Here is a 24,237-nt window from a genome sequence, read left to right as displayed (position 1 = left end):
TTGTGTAAAAAAACAAAAAAATAAACAAAAAACCAAAACAAAACATGAATGCATCCTTCTTTCTCATAACTACAACTTTAATGTTAAAATTTTTGCAGTGGATCGCACTGTATTTCAGTTTAAAAAAAAAAAAAAAAATACCCTTACACTGTGAAAACAACTAAATCTATGATATAAAGAATATAGCTAAAGATTATTTGCATTTAGCATTGAGGTGTGATCTATTGCCAGACAGACCCTAGATTATTATATTAGTGATATGAATTCTGTAAGGTGTTTTTTTATTTTATTTTTTTTCCCCTAAATGTTCTCATCTGCCTTCTACTTGTCAGAGGAAATGATAAACATCAGGTATCCTGAGGGGGTCAAATGGAGGCTTGTTAGAATGTCTGCCCTGAAGCCCAAAAGAAGTTGCTCAGCCCCTGCTGAAGTCAATCAGTGTATCAGAGGAAGAGAACTTTGTCCATTGAAGACTTTAAATGATAAGTTGACAAACACAAATCAGTCAGACCTTCACAAATCAATCCTTTGTGGTTTGAAAGAAGAAATTCTAACATTTGCAGACAGACCTATTAAATATTAATCATTTTTATGAGCACATGTGGTGAAAGGTATTAATTTAACTTTAGATTTAAAAAAGGACGTGTGTTCAGCAGACGGGTAGAGCCATGAATGGCTTGTTTTCAAGAAATCTAACAAAGATGGGCGTGAGCTCGTTCTCGTCTCCTGTGGCTGTGGACACACACTGCGAAGGGGCGGAGCTTTAAAAACAAAAACAGCCAAGAATCCAGCGCCAACATGGACGCCACGCTCACTCGCTCACCTCATGTAAAAGATCACGAGTCGACCCTAAATGGCCACCGAAGCTGCTCAGTTGCAGCGCTCGAGTGGGCGGGACCAATGGCAGACTGGAGTCACATGACCCGCGCAGAGCCAGGCTGAGCAATTCCAATATGGTGGCCAGCTTGGCAGGTCTACGGTTCCTGTTGATGATATTGTTGTTCTGCGGGATCAGATTCGGCGCCTGCAGCCAGGAAGCTCCGCAGGTCGTGGGGCTGCGACTGGAAGACCCAGGGGGTCTGGTGCGCATGAAGGACCGAATCATCTCGGCGCCAGAAGGAGCCACGTTCCAGCTCCGTCTCTTTGGGGCTAATCTGAATGGAAGCTGGCCGTGGCCGTGGCTCGCGTTCGCTGGGGCGGTTGAGGGAGCCGCAGGGTCGGTCGGTGATGCCCCGGACCCGTGCAAAGAGGAGTCCAGTCGGCAGGAATCTGCCTTTAATGCAACGGAACCGTTCAAAGCGGACGAGCCGAACAGCGGGCTGCTGACGGTGGAGGTAAAGAAGCGTGGGAGCATCTCCGCGGATTTCTACCACCTGTGTATACAGAGAGGGGGGATGTGGGCATCAGTGGGCCCGGACAGACTGCAGGTTTGTCCGGGAGAATCTACAGTCCCTCCACGGCTGGATATGACCCCGACGACAGCCCCCCCACGGCTTAATATGACCAAGACGGCAGTCCCCCCGTGGGGTCTGGCTCTCCTGGTGGTGCTGATGCTGCTGATCTGCGGGCTGCTGAGGACCGTAAACTTGAGCCTGCTGTGGCTCGACCCCGTGGAGCTCTATGTTCTCCACAGCTGCGGATCCGAGGAGGAGAAGCGAGCCGCCAAGCGCCTGGAGCCTATCAGGAGGAGGGGGAACTTCTTGGTGAGTTTCTGAGGTAGAGCAAGTTGGAACTTAACACGATATAAGGGTTTCAGTCGATATTAGTTTATGTTTTGAATATCTGAAATGCTATCAAACTGGTGGTTTTATCTCTTTGTTCATATGCATGTTAATAATTAACGTTGTTTTGACACTAGATATTTATACAACAAACACACTGGAATCGAACCTGGTACCTTTAGACTGCTAGTTGGTTGCTTAACCCACAGAGCCATGGTAGGTTCATCAGGATGTAGATGGCTAACTAGTGACTGAGTGAATTAGTTGGTACTTTGGTTAGCTGGCCGTGAGAAGTTGAGCTGTTTAGGTCTTTCCTCTGCCTACATCCCCCAGAATGCTGTGCGGTTCTGGATCGGATTTCAGTGAAATTATTGAACATTGTATCGGACGTATTATATATTGATATTGATCATGTGTTTATCTCACTATGTATTGTTATTAATTCGTTGCCCAGTCCTAGTCGGAGGGCCGTTTCGTTTTCTTCTTGCCAACAAAGCTCTTTCCCACTCAGACATGCTCGCTGCTCTTCCTCTGCGTCTTGGGCCACTCCGTCATCGGGGTGCTCCTGTACCGGGCGCTGGGCTCCATAGTCTCGGCGGTGTTCACCAGCGGCTTTCTGATCTTCTTCCTGGCTGAGCTGGTTCCTCACGTCCTGTGCTCCGGCTACGGCTTCCAGCTGGCGCCCGGGCTGACCTGGCTGGCCCAGGTCTGCATGGTGCTCACCTGTCCCCTGTCCTGTCCGCTGGGGTTGATTCTGGATCTGGGCCTGGGGAGAGACATCAGCACCTGTGGGATACGGGAGAGAGCCATGGAGATGATCCGCGCCAGCGTCAATGACCCTTACAGGTACTATGAACAAAACTAAGATAATAATAATAATACATATATAGATACTACATTTAGCATATATTTGATATAGAAAAAACTATTTTAAATTTATTTAGAAACCTTCTCAATCAGTTAACCACCATAACATCACATCATTACATCCCTGCTTACTACTGAGAGTAATGTAAATACGGATTTATCAAAATGCGGTGAACATCGTGTTGAAATTCATCCTGGTTATTAACATTATCATAGTTTTGTAAGAATATGTTTGAAAATTTACAACTTTTCAGACAAGAAAATCGGTATCATCCAAAACTGGAATCGGTGCACCTCTCTCTCTCTCTCTCTCTCTCTCTCTAAGAATATATAAGAATCTAGAACACACACACACACACACGCACACACGCACGCACACACACACACACACACACACATATATATATATATATATATATATATATAAAACAATCGTTTATTGGCCATTATAGCAATATCGGACATTGATATTGACCCAAAGTTTTAAACCCTAAAAATTGCTATAGCATATTGATTAAAAAATGTGCCAAGAATGGATTTTATTTATAGTAGTTTTTTTTTTTCCTTGCTTATTTTTTGACAAACACACAGACATTTGTTCTATGTGACTTCATATTTACAGAAGGTCTATGTAAGAACTGCGAGGTTGTTTAAAGAATTTTGATTTTCTAAACAATTAAAATTTTATTGTGAAGGTTTGAAGAAAGTTGCATCTCAAGTTCCTCTGCTGTGTTGACAGACCAAACAGACATCTGGCTCAATGGTGGCAGACTTAGCAATAGCTGCAGGCGGAAACGAGTGGAGGTTGAGGACTTCAGTCTCCTTGTCTTTCTTCTTTCTCGACAGAAAAACGTCCATGTTGGATAGACCAGTACAAGTAGAAAAGAAAAATGGCCACACTCGACAGATTATTAGTCACATGTTTGGCTTTACTCTGGAGAGGTTTTTGTGTTTTCTGTTTCCTTAAAGCAGCTAAAAATGCTCTCACGCCAAGTATGTGGGTCAGAAGCTGAAAAGTTTGGATTAATCATATTCATATTTAGGGTCATCGCTCATCCTGGCCTTTTTGTATTCAGATCACAGCAGGATGGGAAATGTAGAAAAAGGAACAGCCAAGTAGCAGGAAGTAACCTTTAATTCTCAAATAAACATTGATCCATTCAGGGATGATACCTTTACTTCAAACATATTAGAAACTTAGTGGTTCAACTGTTGATTCACACTATGTCTGAAGCCTGAAGTGGAAAAGCTGCTTAAAGGGACGGTACATTTCAATGGTGGAATACCTGACCCAGATTGGAGAGAAAAAGATACGCAAGACGATACTAAGCAGACTTCTACCGTGTTAAAGTTTAACAACAGAACCGAGGACATGTCTGCTGAAGCCTTTAGCTAGGACTGACTGCTGGATTCGCAGTGCCGGATAGAGAATAACTTGTTGTTTGACTTGTTCCAGTAGAGTTGAGACATGTTTGAACTAGACACCCGCAGACTGAAGACGAGGAATCTTCCCCAAGCAGGAACGTTTTCCAGGAATCGGTGTCGATTTCTTGGAGGCAGTCTCTACCTTCCTCGATTTCCAGAAGTGTAGAAACAGATTGCCTGAGTAGATACAGTGGTGTGAAAAAGTGTTTGCCCTTCTTCCTGATTTTGTGTTTTGTTTGTTTTTTTCTCTCATGTTTCTCACACTTAAGTGTTTCAGAACCTCAGGCCAGTTTTATTTAAAGACAACACAAGTAAACACAAAATGAAGTTTTTAAATGAAGATGTTTATTATTAACGGAGGAAAAAAAAAACAGACCTACACGGTCCTGTGTGAAAAGTTAAGAGATGCACCGATCCGATGTTATCTGTATCGGTCTTGATAATTGAAAAAAATTCTAGATCTGGTATTGGTGACAATGTACAAAATTCATAAGGGCAGATCTATTCAGTCTAACTCTAAGCTTTATTATTTATTTTACCTTATAATTAGAATTCCTAATTGCACTTTCTAACCCATTTGAAAAAAGGTTTATTGCAGTTAATTTTTACATGTTTGAACAAGCTTGTGAAGCTATTGGTGTATTTAAGTGTGTTATGCTGGTGCAGAGTTATCAAATAAATTTGTAACTCAGTACATTTATGACTGTGTTTGAAAAAACAAAATGTTTTAAGTCAGTCCAGCACTTTCTTGCTGTATCGGATCGGTGTCAGGCGATACTAAACCTCAGATATTGGTACTGGTATCGAAAATGAAAAAAGTGGATTGGTGCATCCGTAGAAATGGTAATCTGGGATGTGACATTAGAAAAAGTCTTCATGTTTCAGCTGATGATCTTCTAGAAACTTTGCGTCAAAGACCAGTGAGACGTTTGGACTTTGATTTTGAAGACTAGAATGATCTAGAACAGGTCTGATTGACTTCATTGAGAAGATCATATGTTTGCTGTTACTGACCCATGTTTGTGTGTGTTTGCACAGCGAGTTTGTGAAAGAGGAGTTCAGCCGTGGGATGCTACGCACCAAGACGGTGGAGGACATCCTGACTCCCCTGAAGGACTGCTTCATGCTGCCCAGCTCGGCCGTCCTGGACTTCTCCACCATGTCGGAGATCATGCAGAGCGGATACACCAGGGTGCCTATTTATGAGGAAGAGAGGTTTGTGTTTAACTTCTGCTTTTTTTTTAACGTACATTCCATCATTTTGTTTTCTTCGTCCATCATCTTTATCTGAGAAGAAAATATGTTATTTATTGCGTCGTTGTCGCTTCCAGGTGTAAAAATCAAATAGTTTTGAGTTATTGCTTAGATTTTTCTGTGGATTACCATAATATCATCCAGCAGAAGTATTTAGATATTTTTGTGCCAGTAGTTGTGGGACTTGCAGTAGTTTTTACTCACAAGAAGTTTCTTTCACATATAAACAACTTGCAGATGCTGTTTTTCAAACACCAGAGGGCGCCATAAACAACAAATATAATTCGCAGTTTTAAGCTTGCTAATTTTTTTATCTGTTTATTGTGAAAGATAGTATCAGCTGTGTAATATTGATTTAAAGAACTATAAAGAAAATAAACTTCTTTTTATCGTTTTGGCCACTTTTCTGTAAAAGTGAATGAGGAAAAGTTAGAATTTTCTCATTCTTACTGAAGAAACTTCCCAGAAGGCTAAATCAACAGAATGATTTCTAGCAGTAATGAATAACTTCTGCCGGAAAATGTTTTTTTAATGAACGACTTCTCATGGAAACATTACAGAACCCTGGTCAGACGGATCACTGTTGGTCACATCTTAACGTGTCTGAAAACATTTTAAATTCTGTCGTTCTCATGCACTAACCTTTTTTTAATTTGCTATTTTTCAGGTTATTTTGTGAAAAAGAGCAAATTTATAGCTGTGTTTAATAAAAACAGCCAATATAGACAAGAATTTTCTTTCCCAATTCTCTTTTATTTAGTTTAATTATGACAAAATATGAAAATATACTCTAAAAATCTCTGTCTAAATGAAACTATATGTTCAGGGAGTTTAAAATCACTGAGGGTGTGTAGATTGAACAACACGTAGTGTTACAACTAGGGTGCAGCGATTGCAGCTTTCTAGTCAATTCCGATTTTTGACCAATTTTTTTTTTGTCTGAAAAGTTGATTTTTATTCTTTTTTTCCTCATATATTGACTGATTTTCCAAATTGAAGGAAATCTGGACCAATTCATCGACACACTCCTACCTCTAAAGCTGGTTTAACACAGCCAGGGTTTTTCCTGAAGAACTTACTCACCTCCCCTAATGTTTAAGACTGCAGTTACAATGCAAAGCACATGGCCATCCTGGTGAATCAAAACAGATGTGTTCAGGTAAAACGGGTAAAAGCAGGACTGAAGCTTACAAAAAATTGGAGGTTTCAATTTTTGAAAGCTGGTACAGATTTCAGTCTGCTCCATTTTCTCTTTAAGATTGATAAAAACCACAAAACGGGTTAATTCATCCTTTCTTGTAAATCAAAGCTTGTTGACAATAAAAACTGTAATGTGAAGCAAAGAGCAGCTCAAGGTTCTGTGGTTGTTTCTAACTCAATAAATCCCTAAAAATCTAATAAACACTTCTAGCCATTTCTAGATGGCAAATTCTAAGCTGATTTTCTATCATGTTACAATAAAAGTGTCATCAATGGGACTTTCAGGGAATCAGACTTTCACCTAGAAATAAAGCCGACGGCTCCATGTTTGAACTTTTCATAAGGAATGCCGTCAACCTGAGGACCTGTTTGAAGACGCAGCCGCTTGCTTTGTGTTGGATCCCTCTGACCGACACGTTGTTTGTTTGTTGTTGTTTTTTTTCCAGGTCCAACATCGTGGAGATCCTTTACGTGAAGGATTTGGCGCTGGTGGACCCGGAGGATTGCACGCCCATGACCACCATCACCAAGTTCTACAACCACCCGCTGCACTTCGTCTTCAACGACACCAAGCTGGACGCCATGCTGGAGGAGTTCAAGAAAGGTGAGCTAACATCTGAGTGACCAATCAGAGACCTTTCTGTTCTCACTTCACCCTCTACTCTCTGCTTCGACTTTGCATTTATTTGCAACACAAACATTGCAACACTAGATATAATAAAAAGATTTAACAACAACAAAAAATAAGACCCTAATCCTTAACATGAATGAAAACAGTTATGTTATCTTTATTTTTAATAGATAGAATAGCTATATTTAATAGATTAAATCTATTTTTCTTTTTTTTTTCTTAGTAAAAACAAAATTAAAAAATGCAAATATGTTTTTTTTTTAGGTAGGGACTAAAATTGTCTACAGTATTAAAACATCAACAGTTATCTAATTTTTCTGTCTATATAATATATTATCACAGATGTCTATGTTAATATCCCATACATGTACTAGTTGATCTGGTATATCAGAAAATATAATCACATAATGGAAAACAATAAAAACAGCCAACTTTGATTAGATTTTAACTTTGAATAGGATGAAAAAAATGAACCAAACAGAAATCAAATGGTAACAGTAGAAATTATTAATAATTGTGAGGCAGTGGCACAAAAAATGCCAAAGGGACACAGATTGCTCTATGCAGTTAATGTGTATGAAAGACTTGAAGAAATAAAATGAATCACCAAAACATTAAAATTTCACCCTAAAAAACCCATCACACCTCACAGCGTACGGTATCTGCATCAACAGCAGATAGTTGAAAAAGTAAAACTGAATCAAAGCAACCGAGAGAAAGCCCTGAGATCCAGCAGGGATCTCAGGTCATTATAAACATTTCCTAGCTGCTCTCTAATGCAGCATGACGACCGCACTGAGCATGTGCAGAAAGCTCTGCGCTGACTCAGCAGCTGCTGCAGCTGCAGCTGACTGAGCAGGCTGGAAACACAGAGCTTTCTGCTGCAGGGGGGAGGGAGAGAGAGAGCGTTCAATGGGTCGACGCTTCTGATTGGCCGCTGCTTAGAAAAAGCAAAAAACAGTCTCTGAGCTCGTCTTGGAAGTAGCTAAACTTAGCTGCAAATCTGCTTAGTTTGGGAAATTTGCTTAGCCCTTATTTTTCTGATGATGTGATTTTTCTAGTGGCAGACAATCCAAACTGTTAGCTTAGAGAGGAAAATATCCGTAACAGGGTTAAAATGTCTGCAGAGGAATGTGTTATCCAGCATTTTAATTCAGAATCGGAGTGTGAGTTTTAGTTCTGAGCATCAGACTGCTTTAATCCAACAAAGAGAAACGAGTACATAGAGCAAAAATGAAAACAGATTAAAAGAAATGAACACAATGAATAATTTGTTTTAGGCAATGTAAAAAAATGAAGATGCAGGACTTCATAAATGTAACTACAGAATTAGAAATTCTGCCTATTAAAGGAATATATGGGTCTGTCATAACAACAAGTTTTGCTGGATGATAAATTGTTCCAGAATTTATTGCGATAAACAATGATGATGTTGTATTGAGACTTTTTTTTAAAGTAATATAATGGCAGTGGTATGATAATGCAAGAACACATTCTCAAAGATCAATAAACTTTAAATTCTAATAAATTTATTTATTTATTTCAAACAGACAGAAAAGACAATCAAGAAAGAACTAAAATAAAATAGTATGGAACAAACTAAAGAAATAAAAGTTAAAACTAATTATTATGCCCAAGTAACATACAAATTTTATATTTTCTGTTCAAAAAGGAGCAGGTAGAATATACAATATCTTATAATGTCCTGTCCCTTCCAATAGAGGTAACACTGGAACTGGAAGACATTTTGAATAACCAAAATAAATAAACAAAATAACAGAAATGACAAATAAAATGAATTATGAAGTCGTGAGACCAAAACACCAAACTGAAGACTTTTATCATCCAGTTTTTGTTGGAAAGAGAGAAAAAAGAAAAACAATAAATCATAAAAACGATTAAATTTTCTCATTTATCATGTGACTAGTTGATTTGCTACATTCATATTCCCATAGCCATGTACAAAAGTCTAGCAGTTGTCATGGAGACAAGGGGACTCCCAATGTGAATCTCTGTGCTCCAGTTCTGTGATCTTTGGACATTTAAGTGTAATCTTAAAAAGATGCTTCAGTTACAAACCAGGACTGGTTTGGGGTTCCAGTAAGTCTTTACTCAGTGAATTTTATTTTTTATACTCATTATTTTTGCTCCATTTCCAAGGACTTTTACACACACTTTAGTAGGGATGAAAGTAAACTGCTGGCCATTGTGTGTGTGTGTGTGTGTGTGCGTGTGTGTGTGTGTGTGTGTGTGTGTATTGGGTCAGACTTTTGTTGAGATCCAGAACAAGCAGGTAACACATTGTCTAACTGAGCTGAGTGATGAAGGTCCGTCTCTGTGTCTGGTGTTCATGTAGGCAACTCTCACATGGCCATCGTCCAGAAGGTGAACAACGAGGGCGAGGGCGACCCGTTCTACGAGGTTCTGGGTCTGGTCACCCTGGAGGACGTCATCGAGGAGGTCATCAAGTCTGAGATCCTGGACGAGTCCGACGGCTACTGTGAGTGTCTGGGAAAACTTTTCCTGCCGCTGCGGCCGCTTGTTTCTTTGTTAAAACTCCCGTCTAACCTCCACAGTGGACAGGAAGGTGAAGCGTCCGATGACTCCTCTGGAGATCCCTCTGGAGCCTCGCGGCTCCCACGAGGAGTTCTCCCTTTTCAAGCCTCCAGAGGGAGAGCCCAAGATCCGCACATCACCACAGCTCCTGCTGGCCACGCACCGCTTCCTGTCCAGAGGTGTGTGCAAAATGAAAAAAGGTTATGCAAACAAGAAAAAAAAAAAAAAGCTAGCTCAAAAGTTGTATTGATGGGTTATAAACCTGGCTTTCTAGTTGAAACTTTTACATGGGGATTGTAAATTCTTAAAAATTCTTAACTTTGTGCATCCAAAATATCAAATCGATTTAAAAATACATAAAATATCTTAAATACCGTAATCCCATATCTTAAGGTTTGTTGTGGCAGGACTATACTTATTTTTATATTCTTGTGTATGTAGTGTTTTTTGTCAGACAAAAGTTTGAGTCTCACACAGACATTTTCATTGCGTTCGTTTACTCGAGGCAGAAGGTAGCTAGTATATTGCTAGCAAGCAATATACTCTTGCTAGCTGGCAAGAGTATATTAGCAAAATAAATAGCCAGCTAGTTATTTTGTTTATCCATGATGGAGGCAAAAAAAGGTATGGTAGTTAGCTAGTTTTTTTGTTTGTTTGTTTTACCAATGATGGAGGCAAAAAACTAGCTAGCTAGCAATATTATGTTAGCATTCAGTTTAGGGCTGTTGTAAACGAATATTTTAGTAATCGAGTAATCTATCGATTATTCTTACGATTAATCGAGTAATCGGATAAAAAAAATTCTAAAATGAAATATTGGTAAATCTGGCATAATACCAGTGTTACTATCAGATATCAATCAGTCCAATTTTTCATATTTGAGCATCCCTAACAGTTGCTTTTTTGTAGTTTAGAAAACTAACCTGTAACAATAACAGCTCACTTTCTAAGTTAACCAGAAGAAAAGTTATAGAAAAATCTGAAATTATATTGAATTTAATAACAAAGAGGCAGGCTCACAAATATGCTTATAAAAAATGTCTACAATCCAGCTTTTAGTTTATGTATTCATCTTCAGTGAGTTTAATAAATTAATTAAACTCACCTTGCCACCTAACCTGTCACGCTTTGGGTTTGAAAATACGGGAAATGCCGCCTGGAGTGGGAGGAGAGGGCGAATGAACGAACGTAAGATGGGGTGGAGGGGAGGAAATAGACCAGCGGACTGACGAACCGTTAGACCGGGGGACGAACACGGGGGAAGCAATACGGGATATTTACGACACCTTCACTGGTCACACTCAGAAACTCATCTACCAGCCATGTACGATGCGCTCCGCCACCCGTTTCTTCAGACCGGGATATGAAATTTATTGTGCGGTTCGTCGGTAAAGCTACATTTACACGGTAAGCATCAGCTACTCAGCCGCCCGCTCTGTTCAGTCTATCCGCTCACCTCAGCGCTCTTCCCGCCGTTCGCTTTCAACCAGCAGCCCCGGAGGAGAAATGCTGCCGTACTCCAGGCATTCCCCCAGTCATTTTAAGGATGCTTATTGGTTCCCCAAAAACGATAAAAAGTCGGGCATTATCATCAATCAATAAAATCCCCACGGGCCAATCTTGAAGATTGGACTTTATGCCGCTGAGACTTAGCTTTTGTCAACAACTCAGAGGCGGAAGTGAGAGCTCCGCGCAACGCAAATGAAGTCCCGGCCGGAACACGGTGCGCTAACTAATAAAACATAAATTAACGAAGCTTCGAGGCAGGTAAATTTTCCTCGAGGAATTTTAGTAATCGAGGTACTCGAATCATTCGAGGAATCGTTTCAGCCCTAATTCAGTTATATATAGTGGCACCTACTTACCCATGATAGAGGCGAAAAAAATCCCTGCTAGCTGGCTAGTTTTTTATTTGATCAATTGTGGAGGCAAAAGAACTAGCTAGCAAGAGTATATTAGCAGCTAGTTACATGTAAACAAAACAACTAGCTGGCTATTTTTTTTTTTTTTGCTTGTCCATGATGGAGGCAATGTCCAAAAATCGATTAAAATGAGAGAATAAAGCACTCTGGTGGGGTTCCACTTCAGTAGGTGTACGAATGGGTTGTGAACACTCTTGATGATAATGCTGTGATAACGATAAAGACGCTGAAGTTCTGTCTTGCTGTTTCCACCTTCAGAAGTGGAGCACTTCAGCCCGGCTCGCGTGTCTGAGAAGGTGCTGTTCCACCTGCTCCGCCACCCCAGCGTCAACCAGGAGGTCCACTTCGACCACAACAACCGACTGAGCCCAAGCCACTACCTGTACACCCGCAACCACCCAGTGGACTACTTCATCCTCCTGCTGCAGGTACAAAGTGCCAGCTCAGCACGACTGCAGGGTTCCCATGGCAAAAAGTCTGGACACCACCACCTTAAGGCTCCACACACTTCATCCGGATCCGAACAGTCGACGTTGGCTCACATGATTTTGGGGCTGTTAATTTTTGCAGACACCCTTTCACACCGCGGGGTTCCCCCATTCCCAACCTGCATCCTCTATTGTGCTTTTACAAAATGGTCCACAGAGAGATGTGGTTAGCAGCCATGTTGGCCACAAACGTCTGACCAATCACACAACACCTCTCATTGACGTAGACGCATGACAAAAATTGCATGTAATGGAGAGCAGATATTTTGCTTCAACGCATCCGCTTCCACTATCCGGCCTTTGAATCCTCAGGAGACATGGATACTTTTAAAGAACGTTCATCAGACTCTGTGGGGAATTATGTACTTTTGTACGAGTCTTTACTACATAGCTACACAAACCGTCAAAACCATCAACTCTTGGATGGGGTTGACGGAGGAAACTGTTTGCAGAAAGGTGTGGCGCTCTCTCTGTGACTGTTTAGTAAAAGCAAAACAGAGGATGCAGGAAGAGAGTGGGAACCCCGGCGGGTAGTGAGGTGACGTATACCGATGTGGGACGGTTGTTCCCCAGGTGGTCTGCTCTGCTGAATACAGACGTCCAGGAACCATGTGACCGCACGTTGACTGTTTGGCTTCAGATGAATTATGAGAGAGACGTCAGGGAAAGACGGGGAAATACGCCAAGATCCCAGACTTGGTCATTTGTAAATGTTTTCACATGAACATTTTTAACAATTAAAATAAAATAAAACCAAATCAGTTTCTTGTTATTGAGGCAGTTACAGCAGAGCTTTCACTGACTGATCGCTGTCTGGTTGTCAGGGCCGTGTGGAGGTGGAAATCGGCAAAGAGGGCCTGAAGTTTGAGAACGGGGCCTTCACTTACTATGGAGTGTCTGCTCTGACGCTGCCCTCTTCAGGTGAGATGATAGATTGCAGTCTGTTTTCACTGGAAGGCCTTCTAGTCTGTGCTGCTCACTGCCTGGAGCAGTGGGACGCAGTGTTTCATATTTAGATGACTAAGTATTGAATAACATTTTTTTTAAAGTTTCATGAAGTCATTGACATCAACGTTTCTTAGAGGAAATCTACTTGAATACAAGCTGAAAGAATTATTTAAAAATTAAAATGATTAATAACCAGTTAAGTTTATTTAAGAAATTCTGCTAAGCCAATCACACAATTCTCTTAAACATTTTGGGACACTAAGGTTTACATGAATGAAATAAAATGTACCGTCGATCCCACTGTGTTCCTGCTAACTCTGGAAAAATCTGGGAAAAGCTTTATTGTTTCTCCTGTTGTCTTCTTGTCCTTTTTTGTCTTTGCTTTTGTCCATGTTTCTTTCTCTTCCTCTGATCATCTGTCTTTACTTCCACCTCCCTGGTTTGCAGATGCTAAAGTCTGTGTGCTGTAGAAACAGTCAAGTTTAGCATTTCCTATTTTAAGTTGAAGGCATTAGACTGGGAACTGTGGAACCTTGAGTTTGGAATTGTAAGGACGTTCGACATGGAAAACTACGTAGGAGACCTCTGTAAATTGAAATATTCTAAGGTTTATGGTTTGTTGTGCTGGTTGCCACGTGAATTAGCTGCTTTATCAAAATCTAAAGTCTTCCTTTATTGTTTTATTCTTTTCCTCAGTAATAGTTTTGTTGCCCAGCAATGTGTGTAGATGAGGCTTCAGCAGACGGGCTGATTCTGAAGGAGTCACATCTAGAATCCTGTGGTTTGGTGAAGGATCTCTGTGCAGTTTCAGACTGTGTGTGTGTGTGTGCGTGTGTGTGTGTGCGTGGGTGTGTGTTGTGCGTGCGCAGTTCACCAGTCTCCGGTGTCAACCCAGCGGCACTCTCCCAGGGATCCCTTCGAGTCAGCAGACACCACCAGCCCGTCCAGCTACTGTCCCGACTACACAGTGCGAGCCCTCACTGACCTGCAGCTCATACGGGTGAGTGGGCGTGTCCACTGGGACCCCTGGGGGACACTTAGGGGACACCTGTCCTCCTGTTATTAAACTGGACTGAACTCATTTGTAAACATTTTTGAAGTTCAAAGTTTTCACAGCTGCTTGGAAACAAAACTTTTTTTCTATCCTTCTTTCATCCTTTCATTTATTTGTTACATTTTTCTTTTTCTTTCTATCTTTCAATTTTTGCTCTCTTTCTCTTCTTTAATCTTTTTCCATTTGTTTTCGCTCCTGTTTCGCCTGTTTACTTCCTATCATTATTTCCTCTGCCGTTTTCTTCCGTCGTCTTTTTTTTTCTTTTTTCAGTACTTTCACTCTTTCACATTTTTATTTTTGACTGCATTTGAACTTCAAACCAACATTTCTCCTTCGCCACATGGATACCGCTAACGTAAGCAGGTGATCTAATGTCCGTGACGTTAACCGAGCGGCCGTCTCGTTGTGCTGCAGGTGACCCGTCTGCAGTACCTGAACGCCCTCATGGCGTCGCGGGCGGGCCACAGTCCAGACCCTCCAGAGATCAAGATCCTGCCCAACAGTCAGACCAAGCTGCTCAACGACAGAAACGCCACACCAGGTAGCTTTGCTCAGAACGCTGTCTGACCTGCCGGGTCCGCTGCCTCGCCACACCTGCAAACATTCCCCCCCTCCTCTTTCTGATGCCTTCGTAGTGTTTTTCTGTTTTGTTTTGTTTTTTTCGTTCTTTTTTTTAGGAATGTGCTTTCCTGTTTTTTTTCCTCCAGCTGAACTGAATTAATTTTCTCTTTCTCTTTCTTTTCCCTCCTTGCGTGCCTCCTCTTGTCTCTGGCCCGCTCAGAGTTTCCTGTAAACTTTTCGTTCTTTGATACCATTGAGAACTTCTGTTAGAGGGCTTTGTATGCATGAGGTAAATCCAACCTTTAGCCCCAGTCACTGACTTACTCACAGACACCAATCCTGTCCTGCTGCAGGCTGACACATTTACCCCCTCATATCACCGATAAGCCCCTCTGAGCGTTCTGTCTGTACTCTAATCATGTGGACCTTTGTGGAGGCAGGAAGGTAAATGTGTCTTTACTTTTCTACTCCTTGTTCTTTGCTCTGTCTTTAAATCACTTTCCCCTTTCCTGTCCTACTGCAGCTGCAGCAGATCCTCTTTATTCTGTTCAGCCTCTGTTTCCCCAAAACAAAAATACAGTAATGTATGATTTAATTAGGCCACAGATTGTGATGAGCCACGTCTCTCTGGCGTCCATATTGGAGGTTCAACATGTTTAAAGAAAACTTCTTAAACTTGTAGAAAAAAGTTCAAGCTTTCTTTCTTTATGAGGTAAATCCTTGTAAAAGTGCCTCAAATTCAGTTCCATGTAAATTATGATTGTTATGTAAATAATATGGCTGCTCAATCATGAGGTGTCATTATTATTGGGAGATGAGGAGAAATACTTTTATCTAAATATCATACTGGCTCTAAATGATTGAATTACAATTACTTTAGCAATCTGAGCAGAAAGAAACTCCTCCAGTGCTTTGAAAACTATTTCATCAGAAAAGAAATAAAGCTGATGACCTCCAATATGTCCGCCCGGGGGAGCCGAGCCGTCGCCTTAGAAACAGTAGACGACAAACAGAGTAGATGGCTCCATCTTCGTCTTCTGTCGCTCTGGTCGTCCCTCCCCTGTATGTGTGAGTGCTGCCATCCCTGTCCTGACCTCAAGCCTCACCCCAGCTCTCCTCTGATTGGTCGGGTTCCACAGGTAGCAGCAGAGCCCAGGAGAGCTCCACAGAAGAGGAGGCTCATGGGTAGCACAGGAAACATTTCTGGTTGGATCGTAGTTATTGGACCAGACTGGAGAGAGAGAAAGTGATTTTTTTTTTCTTTTATTTAACTAGACCCACTAACTCACACGTCGCCATTCCTTCATGTGATCTTTAGTGATTATTTTATACATGTATGTACATATGTCTGTATAAATATAAATATAGAGTGGTAAGAGAAGATATGTTACCTTAATGGAATTATTTAGTTTTCTGCGTTAATTGGTCCTAAATGTGATCTGAGCGTTTCTTGCTGCGCACCGGAGACTGAACCCTTTGATTGGATAAAGTTCCAGAGAATGGCTTCGTCTGCTTCCTCAAGGCTATTCAATGACCCTGTGCGTTCCCATGGAAACCTAAACCGGGGAGTGCCATCACATTCACAAAAGAGACGCCAGAGGAAAGCGGTGCTTTTAAATGCATTCGAATAAGAGGAAACCAGGTCAGAATGTCTGAGTTAGAGCTGTCGTTTGTCGGGATTCCTTTGGAATTATGAAAATAATTGTTTCTGTCATTGTAAAATGTGGAAAAGTATCCCAATTATGTTTTTTTGTCTATTTTTTTCTATATATATCTCAGATCAGACAATTAGCATCCAAAGATTCATCATTCTCTTTGTTCCTTTACTTCCACAGAGGGAACAACTAAACTCTGGTTTTTCAAAGCCATTTTGGGGGTTAATGAGGAATATTCAGGTGGTTATGAATTCTGTCTTCCTGCATACTGGACTCTGGACGTACCTGTAGTTTATTGTCTCTGTGGTGTCCTGCCACTGGTCAGACCATGTCCAGCTCCAGTGCTTCAACAGGGCGTTTCCATCAAACAGGTTCTGCTGCTAAACTGGGCGAAGTTTGCTAAGCAGGAATTAGCTTAGCCCAACGATTTGTGTCGAAGCTGCCAATAAGATCGGAGGAGTTTGAGGAAAGTGAGTTTTCTGGGGAAAAAATGCAAAGAGGAAATAGCAGAAGAGAAAATAAATCAATATATAATGAAAAAGAAAAAATACATGAAGTAAAAGAGAATATAGAAAAGCTCCAGAAGAGGATTAGGCCCACTGGGAAAAAGAATTCTGATCTTTTTTTTTCTCTGAAATTCTAAGAAAATAAGTCAAAATTATTATTTTTTTTTCTTTTTCAGTGGCCCTAATCCTCTTCCATTAAAGAACTAAAATACACACTATGAAAAATGTAATAAAATAAAAAGACTGATATGATTTGAAATAAAGGAAAATTAAATAAGTTGTGTTAAACTGATCCTGTTGAAAATAACCAAATATTAATTTATGTTACACTGTATCATCAAATAAATTGAGAAAGCTCTTACTGTTTTTATTTACTACAAGTAATATTTGGCATGTAAATTACTTCAAGCCATTTATTTATTCTACGTTTATCTATGATTATGTCAGGTTCTGTCCTCCGTATGCCTCCATGTTTGTTCTGGAGAATGTAGCTTCTCACCTCAGATTTCCAAAAGTTTGCCAACATTTTCCTGATCCAGTTTGTTCCCAGACAGGCGGAGTTGGAAGGCTCAGCAAGATGAAAACAGAAAGACATTTTTTGCTGTACGTTCATTCAGTCCATTCAGCTGAAAGTCTTGCTCTCTCTCGCTCTCAGCCTGAATGAGCAGCAGACATGCCTCGACATGCAGAACCCAGGCTGCCTGAGAGATGGAGGATCAGACATTTACTGCATTTAGTAATTCCCAGTTTAGCACCAGAACTGCTTTGGTGGAAAAGTAACTTGATGTGATTACTTGGTGCCATTTTTATTTTATTTTATTTTATTTTATTTTATTTTATTTTTTTACCTTGCTCATGGTGATCGTTCTTTGTGAACTTTGTATCCTCTGAACTGGACAGCTTACACAACATTAAATAATGTCATTTCTAAGTAATTTTTGAATTAATTAGAATATTCCCTGAACATTGTTTTTTATTTAATGTTTTTGAGTCAAACGTCGCTCACATTTCTATCACTGACTGCTCTTTAAAAGAAAAACAATAATCAACTCCGGCTGACTTCTACTCATGTCTTGATGTCAAGTTTCACTTCCATTCTGATTTTTCAAAGATTGTGTGTGTGTGTGTGTGCGTGTGCGTGTGTGTGTGCGTGTGTGTGTGTGTGTGTGTGTGGAGTAAGTGTAAAATGTTCCTGACTCTTTTTGGAAGTGCAGCTCATTTTAGAGGAACCTGTTTTATGTTATGGAGGCGGTGCCTTTTCCTTTTTCTTTTTTCTTCTTTCTTCCAGGTTTAGCTCATTGCACTAAACTGTTGCATTATCATTTCGTTTGTGTACATATCCAGGTGCCAAAGTTACATTTGTGTCTGCATCTGTTTTGTCTCTCAGTGGAGATGTTAGTGATGATTTTAATCCAGTATTCTGCATTTTATTAGATGTGAGGAGAATCCTGATTTTTTTTCTTTCTTTTTTTTTCTTTTCTTTTTTTGATTGTGAAGTAAAACAGATCTTGCATGTGGTCGACATTTCAGGGTCTGATCAGAACTGTAAGGCCTAAATAACATGATTTCTCCATTAGTGGAAAACTGTTTTCATGCAGAAAATTACGGTTTTTTTGGGGTGGAATGTTTATCAAAATTGATTTAAATAAAAGTTAGTTTCGAATGTAATGTGTTGATTCTGAACGAATATTAAACTAAACCAGGTTTCTGCAGCCTGCGGTTCTGGAGCAGCTCCACAATCACACTTTTAAAAAATTGGCTAAAAAAAGTTAAATGTATCTAAAAATGGATCCAACAACAAACAACATTCTACAACAACATTCTGCTGCATTTGTTTAAAAAAAATGCTAGTTTTCTTATGTTGGAATTGGTGCTTTTTTAAAATCATAATTTTCCATGCTCATCAACATCCCATAGAATTTTATTTTATTTTATGTTGCCAATTTTTATAAATGGGCTCTTTAAAAATGACTTCTTTTTTTACAGTAGATATTAATAATAAAATGAGAAGCAGTCTTGTTTTAAAAGTTCTAGGCCAGGGGTGCCTAAGTCCAGTCCTCGAGAGCTACCATCCTGCAACTTTCAGATGCATCCCTGCTTCAACACACCTGAATTAAATGAATGGCTCGTTATCGGGCCTCTGTAGAGCTGATCCCGGTCTGTTGGAGTAAGGATACTTCTAAAACTTGCAGGATGGTAGCTCTCAAGGACTGGACTTGGGCACCCCTGTTCTAGGCTCTAAGTTCGCATTTCTATCCGTACTGAGGATAAAAATGACTCTCGACTGTGACGGTTGCAGATCCATGACCTGGATTAATAAGTGAACGTGTGGCTCACCCATGAGAACAATCACACCTGATTGAAGAAACTACACTCTGTATTATTTAAAGTGTTTGTCGGATCCAAAGCACATTGAGAAATCAGTGCAGATCAGATCTGAAGCAGCTGGGGTCCTATCAGAGTTTCTGTTGGTTTCATATCTGAACCGTCTGACGTGAGGGAACCAAATATGTTCTTCTGTAAACATTTATTAACCTGGTTCCATCAGTCAGACTTGAACGCTCAAAGTTTGGGTATCACTGGCAATTTAAGCACAAAAATCATTCAGTTATGTTACGCAACATCTCTGAACTGTTGGAGGAAACGAGGTAAAACTGAAAAGTGGGTTTGCTTGTTGCTGCTTCATCAGGTCGTTGGTGAAACAGCAGAAAACTTTAAACTCACTAAGCTGCTGAGTGATTTTAGCTCTGCAGGTTTTAATTCACAAACAGTCGGCTGTAAAATCATGATAGCTTTGATGATGTAACTGAATCATCCCCTTATAGGTTTGACAGTTCAGAATAGATTGATTGGAGGTACGGAACATGAGTAGGGCCACTAAAGAAAAAAAAAGGTCTTTATTCTCAAATTCTGTCTCACCATTCTGACAGTTTTTCTGACTCGCACTCATCCTCTTCCATAAAGGGGAGAAGGCTAATGCTGGACAACTTGTTTTTAAATGATTTCTTTTTAATCAACATTGGAAAATGAAACAACTTGAATCCTCTAAATATTCCACGCCAGGTGTTGTTACGAGGATTAAACACTAAAATCCAACAGGGGGCGCTCTGAACCTAACAGAGCACCAACTGGAAGGTGAATCAGAATCTTTAACATTCTTGTGAAACATTCATGCGTTTGTTTTTTGGGCATCATTTTGTGCCTCGTTTGTCACGTCGTCCACATCGAGGTTCGTCTTTCGGTTGTCAACATTCCATGACGTCTCTTTGTGTCGTTTTGGGTCAAACTTTGAATATTCGTGTGTCAACAGTTGAGCATCCAGTTGTTACTCATTGTATGTTGATGGACTCAGTCATTGTTGCACATACATAAATGATTTATATCAGAAATAATCTCTAAATAAGGAGTTTAATTATTTTAATATATTAATGAAAAGGAGGATATTTTTGAAATGTGTTTTAAGAAGAAGGTTTGGATGTTTGCAAGTCTATCTTATTATTTGAACAGCATAAACAAAAGCAGTGGGAAATGTATTAATTTTAAGAGGGGAAAAAATCAAAAAGTTGGACGGAAAACCCTTTAATGTTTTGTTCATGGTGAGGATTAATTTACCTTAACATGTTAGGTTTCACTACGTACGTTGGGGCTTTGAAAAATTCACATTTAACTGGAGTCCAAATGGGATGAGCTGAAGCAGATTTGAAGTATCCATTTCACTTTGGATGCTCTCCTGTTCTGAATAGAGCATGTGTGTTGGGATCAAGAGTGAGGATTTCATAGAGCTAGTTTAAAATCTAAATGAATTAGTCTTTTAGAAATTCTATCTGCTAAATCAACTGGCTGGGATCATATGTGCCAAAAGCTCCACGAGTTTGAAGGTTGTAAAAGTTTGAGAAAATGTGTAAAATATATGCAACCTTGGAAACTCCTTCAATTGAGGTAGCAATTAATAGGTTAGTTCAAATCTCCAACAACGCTTGGAGATTCAAAATACATTACAATACATATTCTCCATTAGCCTGAAGCTAATGATTCCAAAGAGATTGGAAAGCAGAGCACAACTTTTAGATTTTGATCTGTTCGAATACCGGGATGCGTTCCGTGGATTTTCTGCCCCTGTTCCTTTAAATCTGGCTGAAGCAGATGATCATGGCTGCTTTCACTCCAATGTATTAAGATAGACTTGGGGGAAAAAATCCAAACCTAACAACGTGAGGAGGCGTTCCACAACCTGCAATAACGTGTCCAGATGATCCAGGTTGTCATGGAAACGAGTGTAGGTTGTTTCCTACAGTGGCTGCCGCGTTAGCCGTGTTACGTTAGCACCGTTCGTCTCTTCGTGTTGGAGTTGGATTCAGTGTTATTACATATCAACTTTTTTTTTTTCCTCTAACCTGATTTCTGAGTAAATAGTTTTCAGTTGTCTCCTTTTAATTCTTAGAAGTGAATGTAGAAAGATAATCACAAACTGATCAGAGAAACTTGGAGTGTGTGTGTTGATGTGTGTGTGGGGGGGATGGGAGGATGTTTGGACGTAGAAAACCTCGTTTTAGGAATCTACAGCATATCATGTCCAGGATGTAGTCATTAGGTTCTCTGTCTCTGCGTTTAGGTACAACACTGTTACCAGAGAGAAGTTCCAGTTCTCCGGCTCTTATTTGTATTAAAGATTTGTTCGATCTGCTTCTTTTTGAGAATGCTGTTGGATTTGGTTTTGTTGAACCTTTTCAATACTTTCTTAGGAAATAAACACAATCATATTCTGAAAGTGTTGGTGTTATTTTTTCCCCCTCTCTTTCTCTGTGGTCACACAGATGGAAAGCAAGCACACATTGGTAAACCAAAGGGTTTTACAATGTGAACGTGTGCTTTGTGTTTTGTTTTGTTTTCTCCCACTTTTCACTTCACGTCTGCTGAATGAATAATACCAGAAACCTTGTGGTGGTTGTTTTTGTACAATGGAGGTTCCAGTCGTTTTAGAACCAGATCAGTACAAATATCTCTGTATGATGATGATGTGAAACTTATCAGTCCTTCAAAAGGTCACCTTAATCTTCAGCTTCTCCTCTTGTGTTTCAGTTTGAATGGAATGTATTTGTTATAGTCACACACTAAGCTGAAGACCTTTAGGTTCAAGGACAATCGATCCGTTGTTCTCACAAGCCAGGTCCGTTTCCTGCTGAGAAAATTTTGATAATTAGATTTTTTTAGATGCGATGATTGGGAATTTAATACTTGGAATGTAAAGATGCTGTATGGTGAAGAAACCAGAGGGCCAAACCGAGATATTCTATGATGGACTGACCAGCTAACATGGAACCAAGAAGCTGTGTCCAGTCAAGTCTAGACACAAGTTTTGGTCCACCTGTTTTATTTGCTTTAATCTTCCAGCAAGAAAGTTTTTCAGATGACCTGCAGTTTAGTTCTGGTTTCCAAAGAGGAACTGCTGATCATCCAACAGCCGTCTAGACTTGCACCTCGTTTCCAGAGAGCAGTACCGCAACGGTCGGTGAGGTTTGGTGCGCTGCTTGGTCAAATTCAACAATACCTCATTAATCCCAGAGGGAAGTGAAAAAGTGAAATGTTACTGCAGCTCGTGTCATTTTCTTCATAGAATCGTCAGTCAGCTTAACAGTGAATCCAAAGAAGCCTCTGACTGAAGAGAGCAGTGTTGTATGACAGACTCATGAAGATGATGCTTTGGATCTGAGTTCTACACAACTGACCCTACTGGACTCTTCCTGGGTTCCCTTCACTTTAAGTCCTATAGGATAATATAGAGTTTAGATTTATGGCTAAATAAATCTAAACCCGAAATTTGGGTCAGGCCAGAATTATTTGCTTGGTTGTCGGTACTGGTCGGGCTTCTTTGGAACGTTTAATAAGCCTGCAGTACATAAAGTACAAAGAAACCCAAAGGAGAATGCTTGATATAAAGTTGTGCTAATGTACTTATAGTCCAAGTAGAGTAGACAGCTTAGCCTGTTGAGGAAATACATTAGGATGCAGAAGTTAATCAGACTGTGTGTGGTCCACGGAGGGGAGATGGGATCCTTTCAATCACACATGCCAGATATTTGCACCTGACTCAGCCTGCGGCTACAACAAGCAACAAGATGGAGCCGAAAGTCGCTAAACAAAAACTAAAATCACAAGCTAAGCTGCTTAAGTGGTGGTCTGAAAACTAAAGCCGCAAAATCTTAATTCAAATAAAATCGTATCATCACATGTCTTAAATTTTGTTGTTGCAGGACTTTAATCTCATATATTGCATATCATTTTTTTTCTTGCAAAACTTCACTGTTTGAATTCCACACACACAATGTTGTTGCGTTCTATGACGGTAGCTGCTTCTGCTAACTGGCTGCTAATATACCCTAGAAAGAGCAAAGCCAGCTAGCTTTTTTTTACTTCCATTATAGCAGTGTTTCTCAATTCCGGTCCTCAGGCGCCCCTGTCCTGCATGTTTTAGGTGTTTCCCTTTTTGCCACATGCTGAATTGTATGTCTGGGTGATTAACAGGCTTCTGCAGTACTTGATGGTCATGCAATCATTTGAATCAGCTGTTCTGTAATAGAGGCACATCTAAAGCATGCAGAGCAGGGGGCCAGAGGACTGGAATTCAGAAGCACTGCATTATGGGAAAGTGAACATTGTCCAATTGGCTGGACGATGTTTGTCTTTGCCGTTAGCAGGGTTCTGTTGAGAACCCATGTGATTTATTTATTTACGATTTTTTTTTTTGTAGTACATCTCTTTCTTGACACATGTCTTGAGTTTACCCTAACCCCATAAAGTCTTAATTTTGACTTTTTAAGATGTTTGGCAAAATTTGCAGAAACCTGTAACTGTCATAGCATCTTCCTTCAGTATAAACCAAGATTAGAGGATGAAGCTAAGGCCACATGAAGATGGGCCAAGACCAACTCCAGTCTCTAAAACATCTCGACATGACTGACGAACAAACTGTTTGTTCTTCTTGTGCAAAACTTGTGCTTGAGAGTAGAACATGTAAAAAGCAGTTCTGGTCAGAGTAACCGTCTGATGTGAAAGCATTGACATTAAAAGTAGAAAACATCCTTAAAAGGCATTTTATTCATATTCATATTATGTTCTGTACTCCACGCAGGAAGTTCGCCACCTTCTGCCTCCATTTACCTACTGTCGAGAAAAGTCGAGCTCATCCCACTTCCCCATGCTGGAGATTTTAGTTTAATAGTAACAATAAATAAAGTTATCTTTAAAACTGATTACACAGGTGACATCAAGCCCCAACAGTAGAGTCAGACGGTAATAAAATTAATCTGGTTGTGTATGTTGTTATTGTGTCCAGCAAACTTTGCTTTAATTCTACTTCTTGCTATTTAATCATAAAAAATCATAATCAGACAGAAAGAGAGTCATGGAACAGGAAGAGCAGGTTTCCTGAAGAAAGAGGAAGAAAGCTTC

The 24,237-nt window shown here is 40.1% G+C and overlaps 1 protein-coding gene across 1 annotated transcript; it reads left to right on the top strand.

The window, feature by feature from the left end:
• The first annotated feature begins 736 nt into the window (after window positions 1-736).
• Window positions 737-21,556, top strand: cnnm3 (cyclin and CBS domain divalent metal cation transport mediator 3). Its single transcript, XM_014982502.2, has 11 exons — window positions 737-1,703; window positions 2,233-2,567; window positions 5,052-5,228; window positions 6,914-7,071; window positions 9,455-9,598; window positions 9,675-9,833; window positions 11,835-12,004; window positions 12,889-12,985; window positions 13,882-14,012; window positions 14,481-14,607; window positions 15,767-21,556. Exons 1-11 carry the CDS (start codon window positions 954-956, stop codon window positions 15,814-15,816), a joined length of 2,298 nt encoding a protein of 765 aa, XP_014837988.2. The 5' UTR covers window positions 737-953; the 3' UTR covers window positions 15,817-21,556.
• The last annotated feature ends 2,681 nt before the right edge of the window (window positions 21,557-24,237 follow it).

This window comes from Poecilia mexicana, unplaced genomic scaffold, assembly GCF_051168715.1.
Source record: "Poecilia mexicana isolate PSO_F unplaced genomic scaffold, ASM5116871v1 scaffold_12, whole genome shotgun sequence".
NCBI classification, from domain to species: Eukaryota; Metazoa; Chordata; class Actinopteri; order Cyprinodontiformes; family Poeciliidae; genus Poecilia; species Poecilia mexicana.
This window is presented reverse-complemented; position numbering and strand designations above follow the sequence as displayed.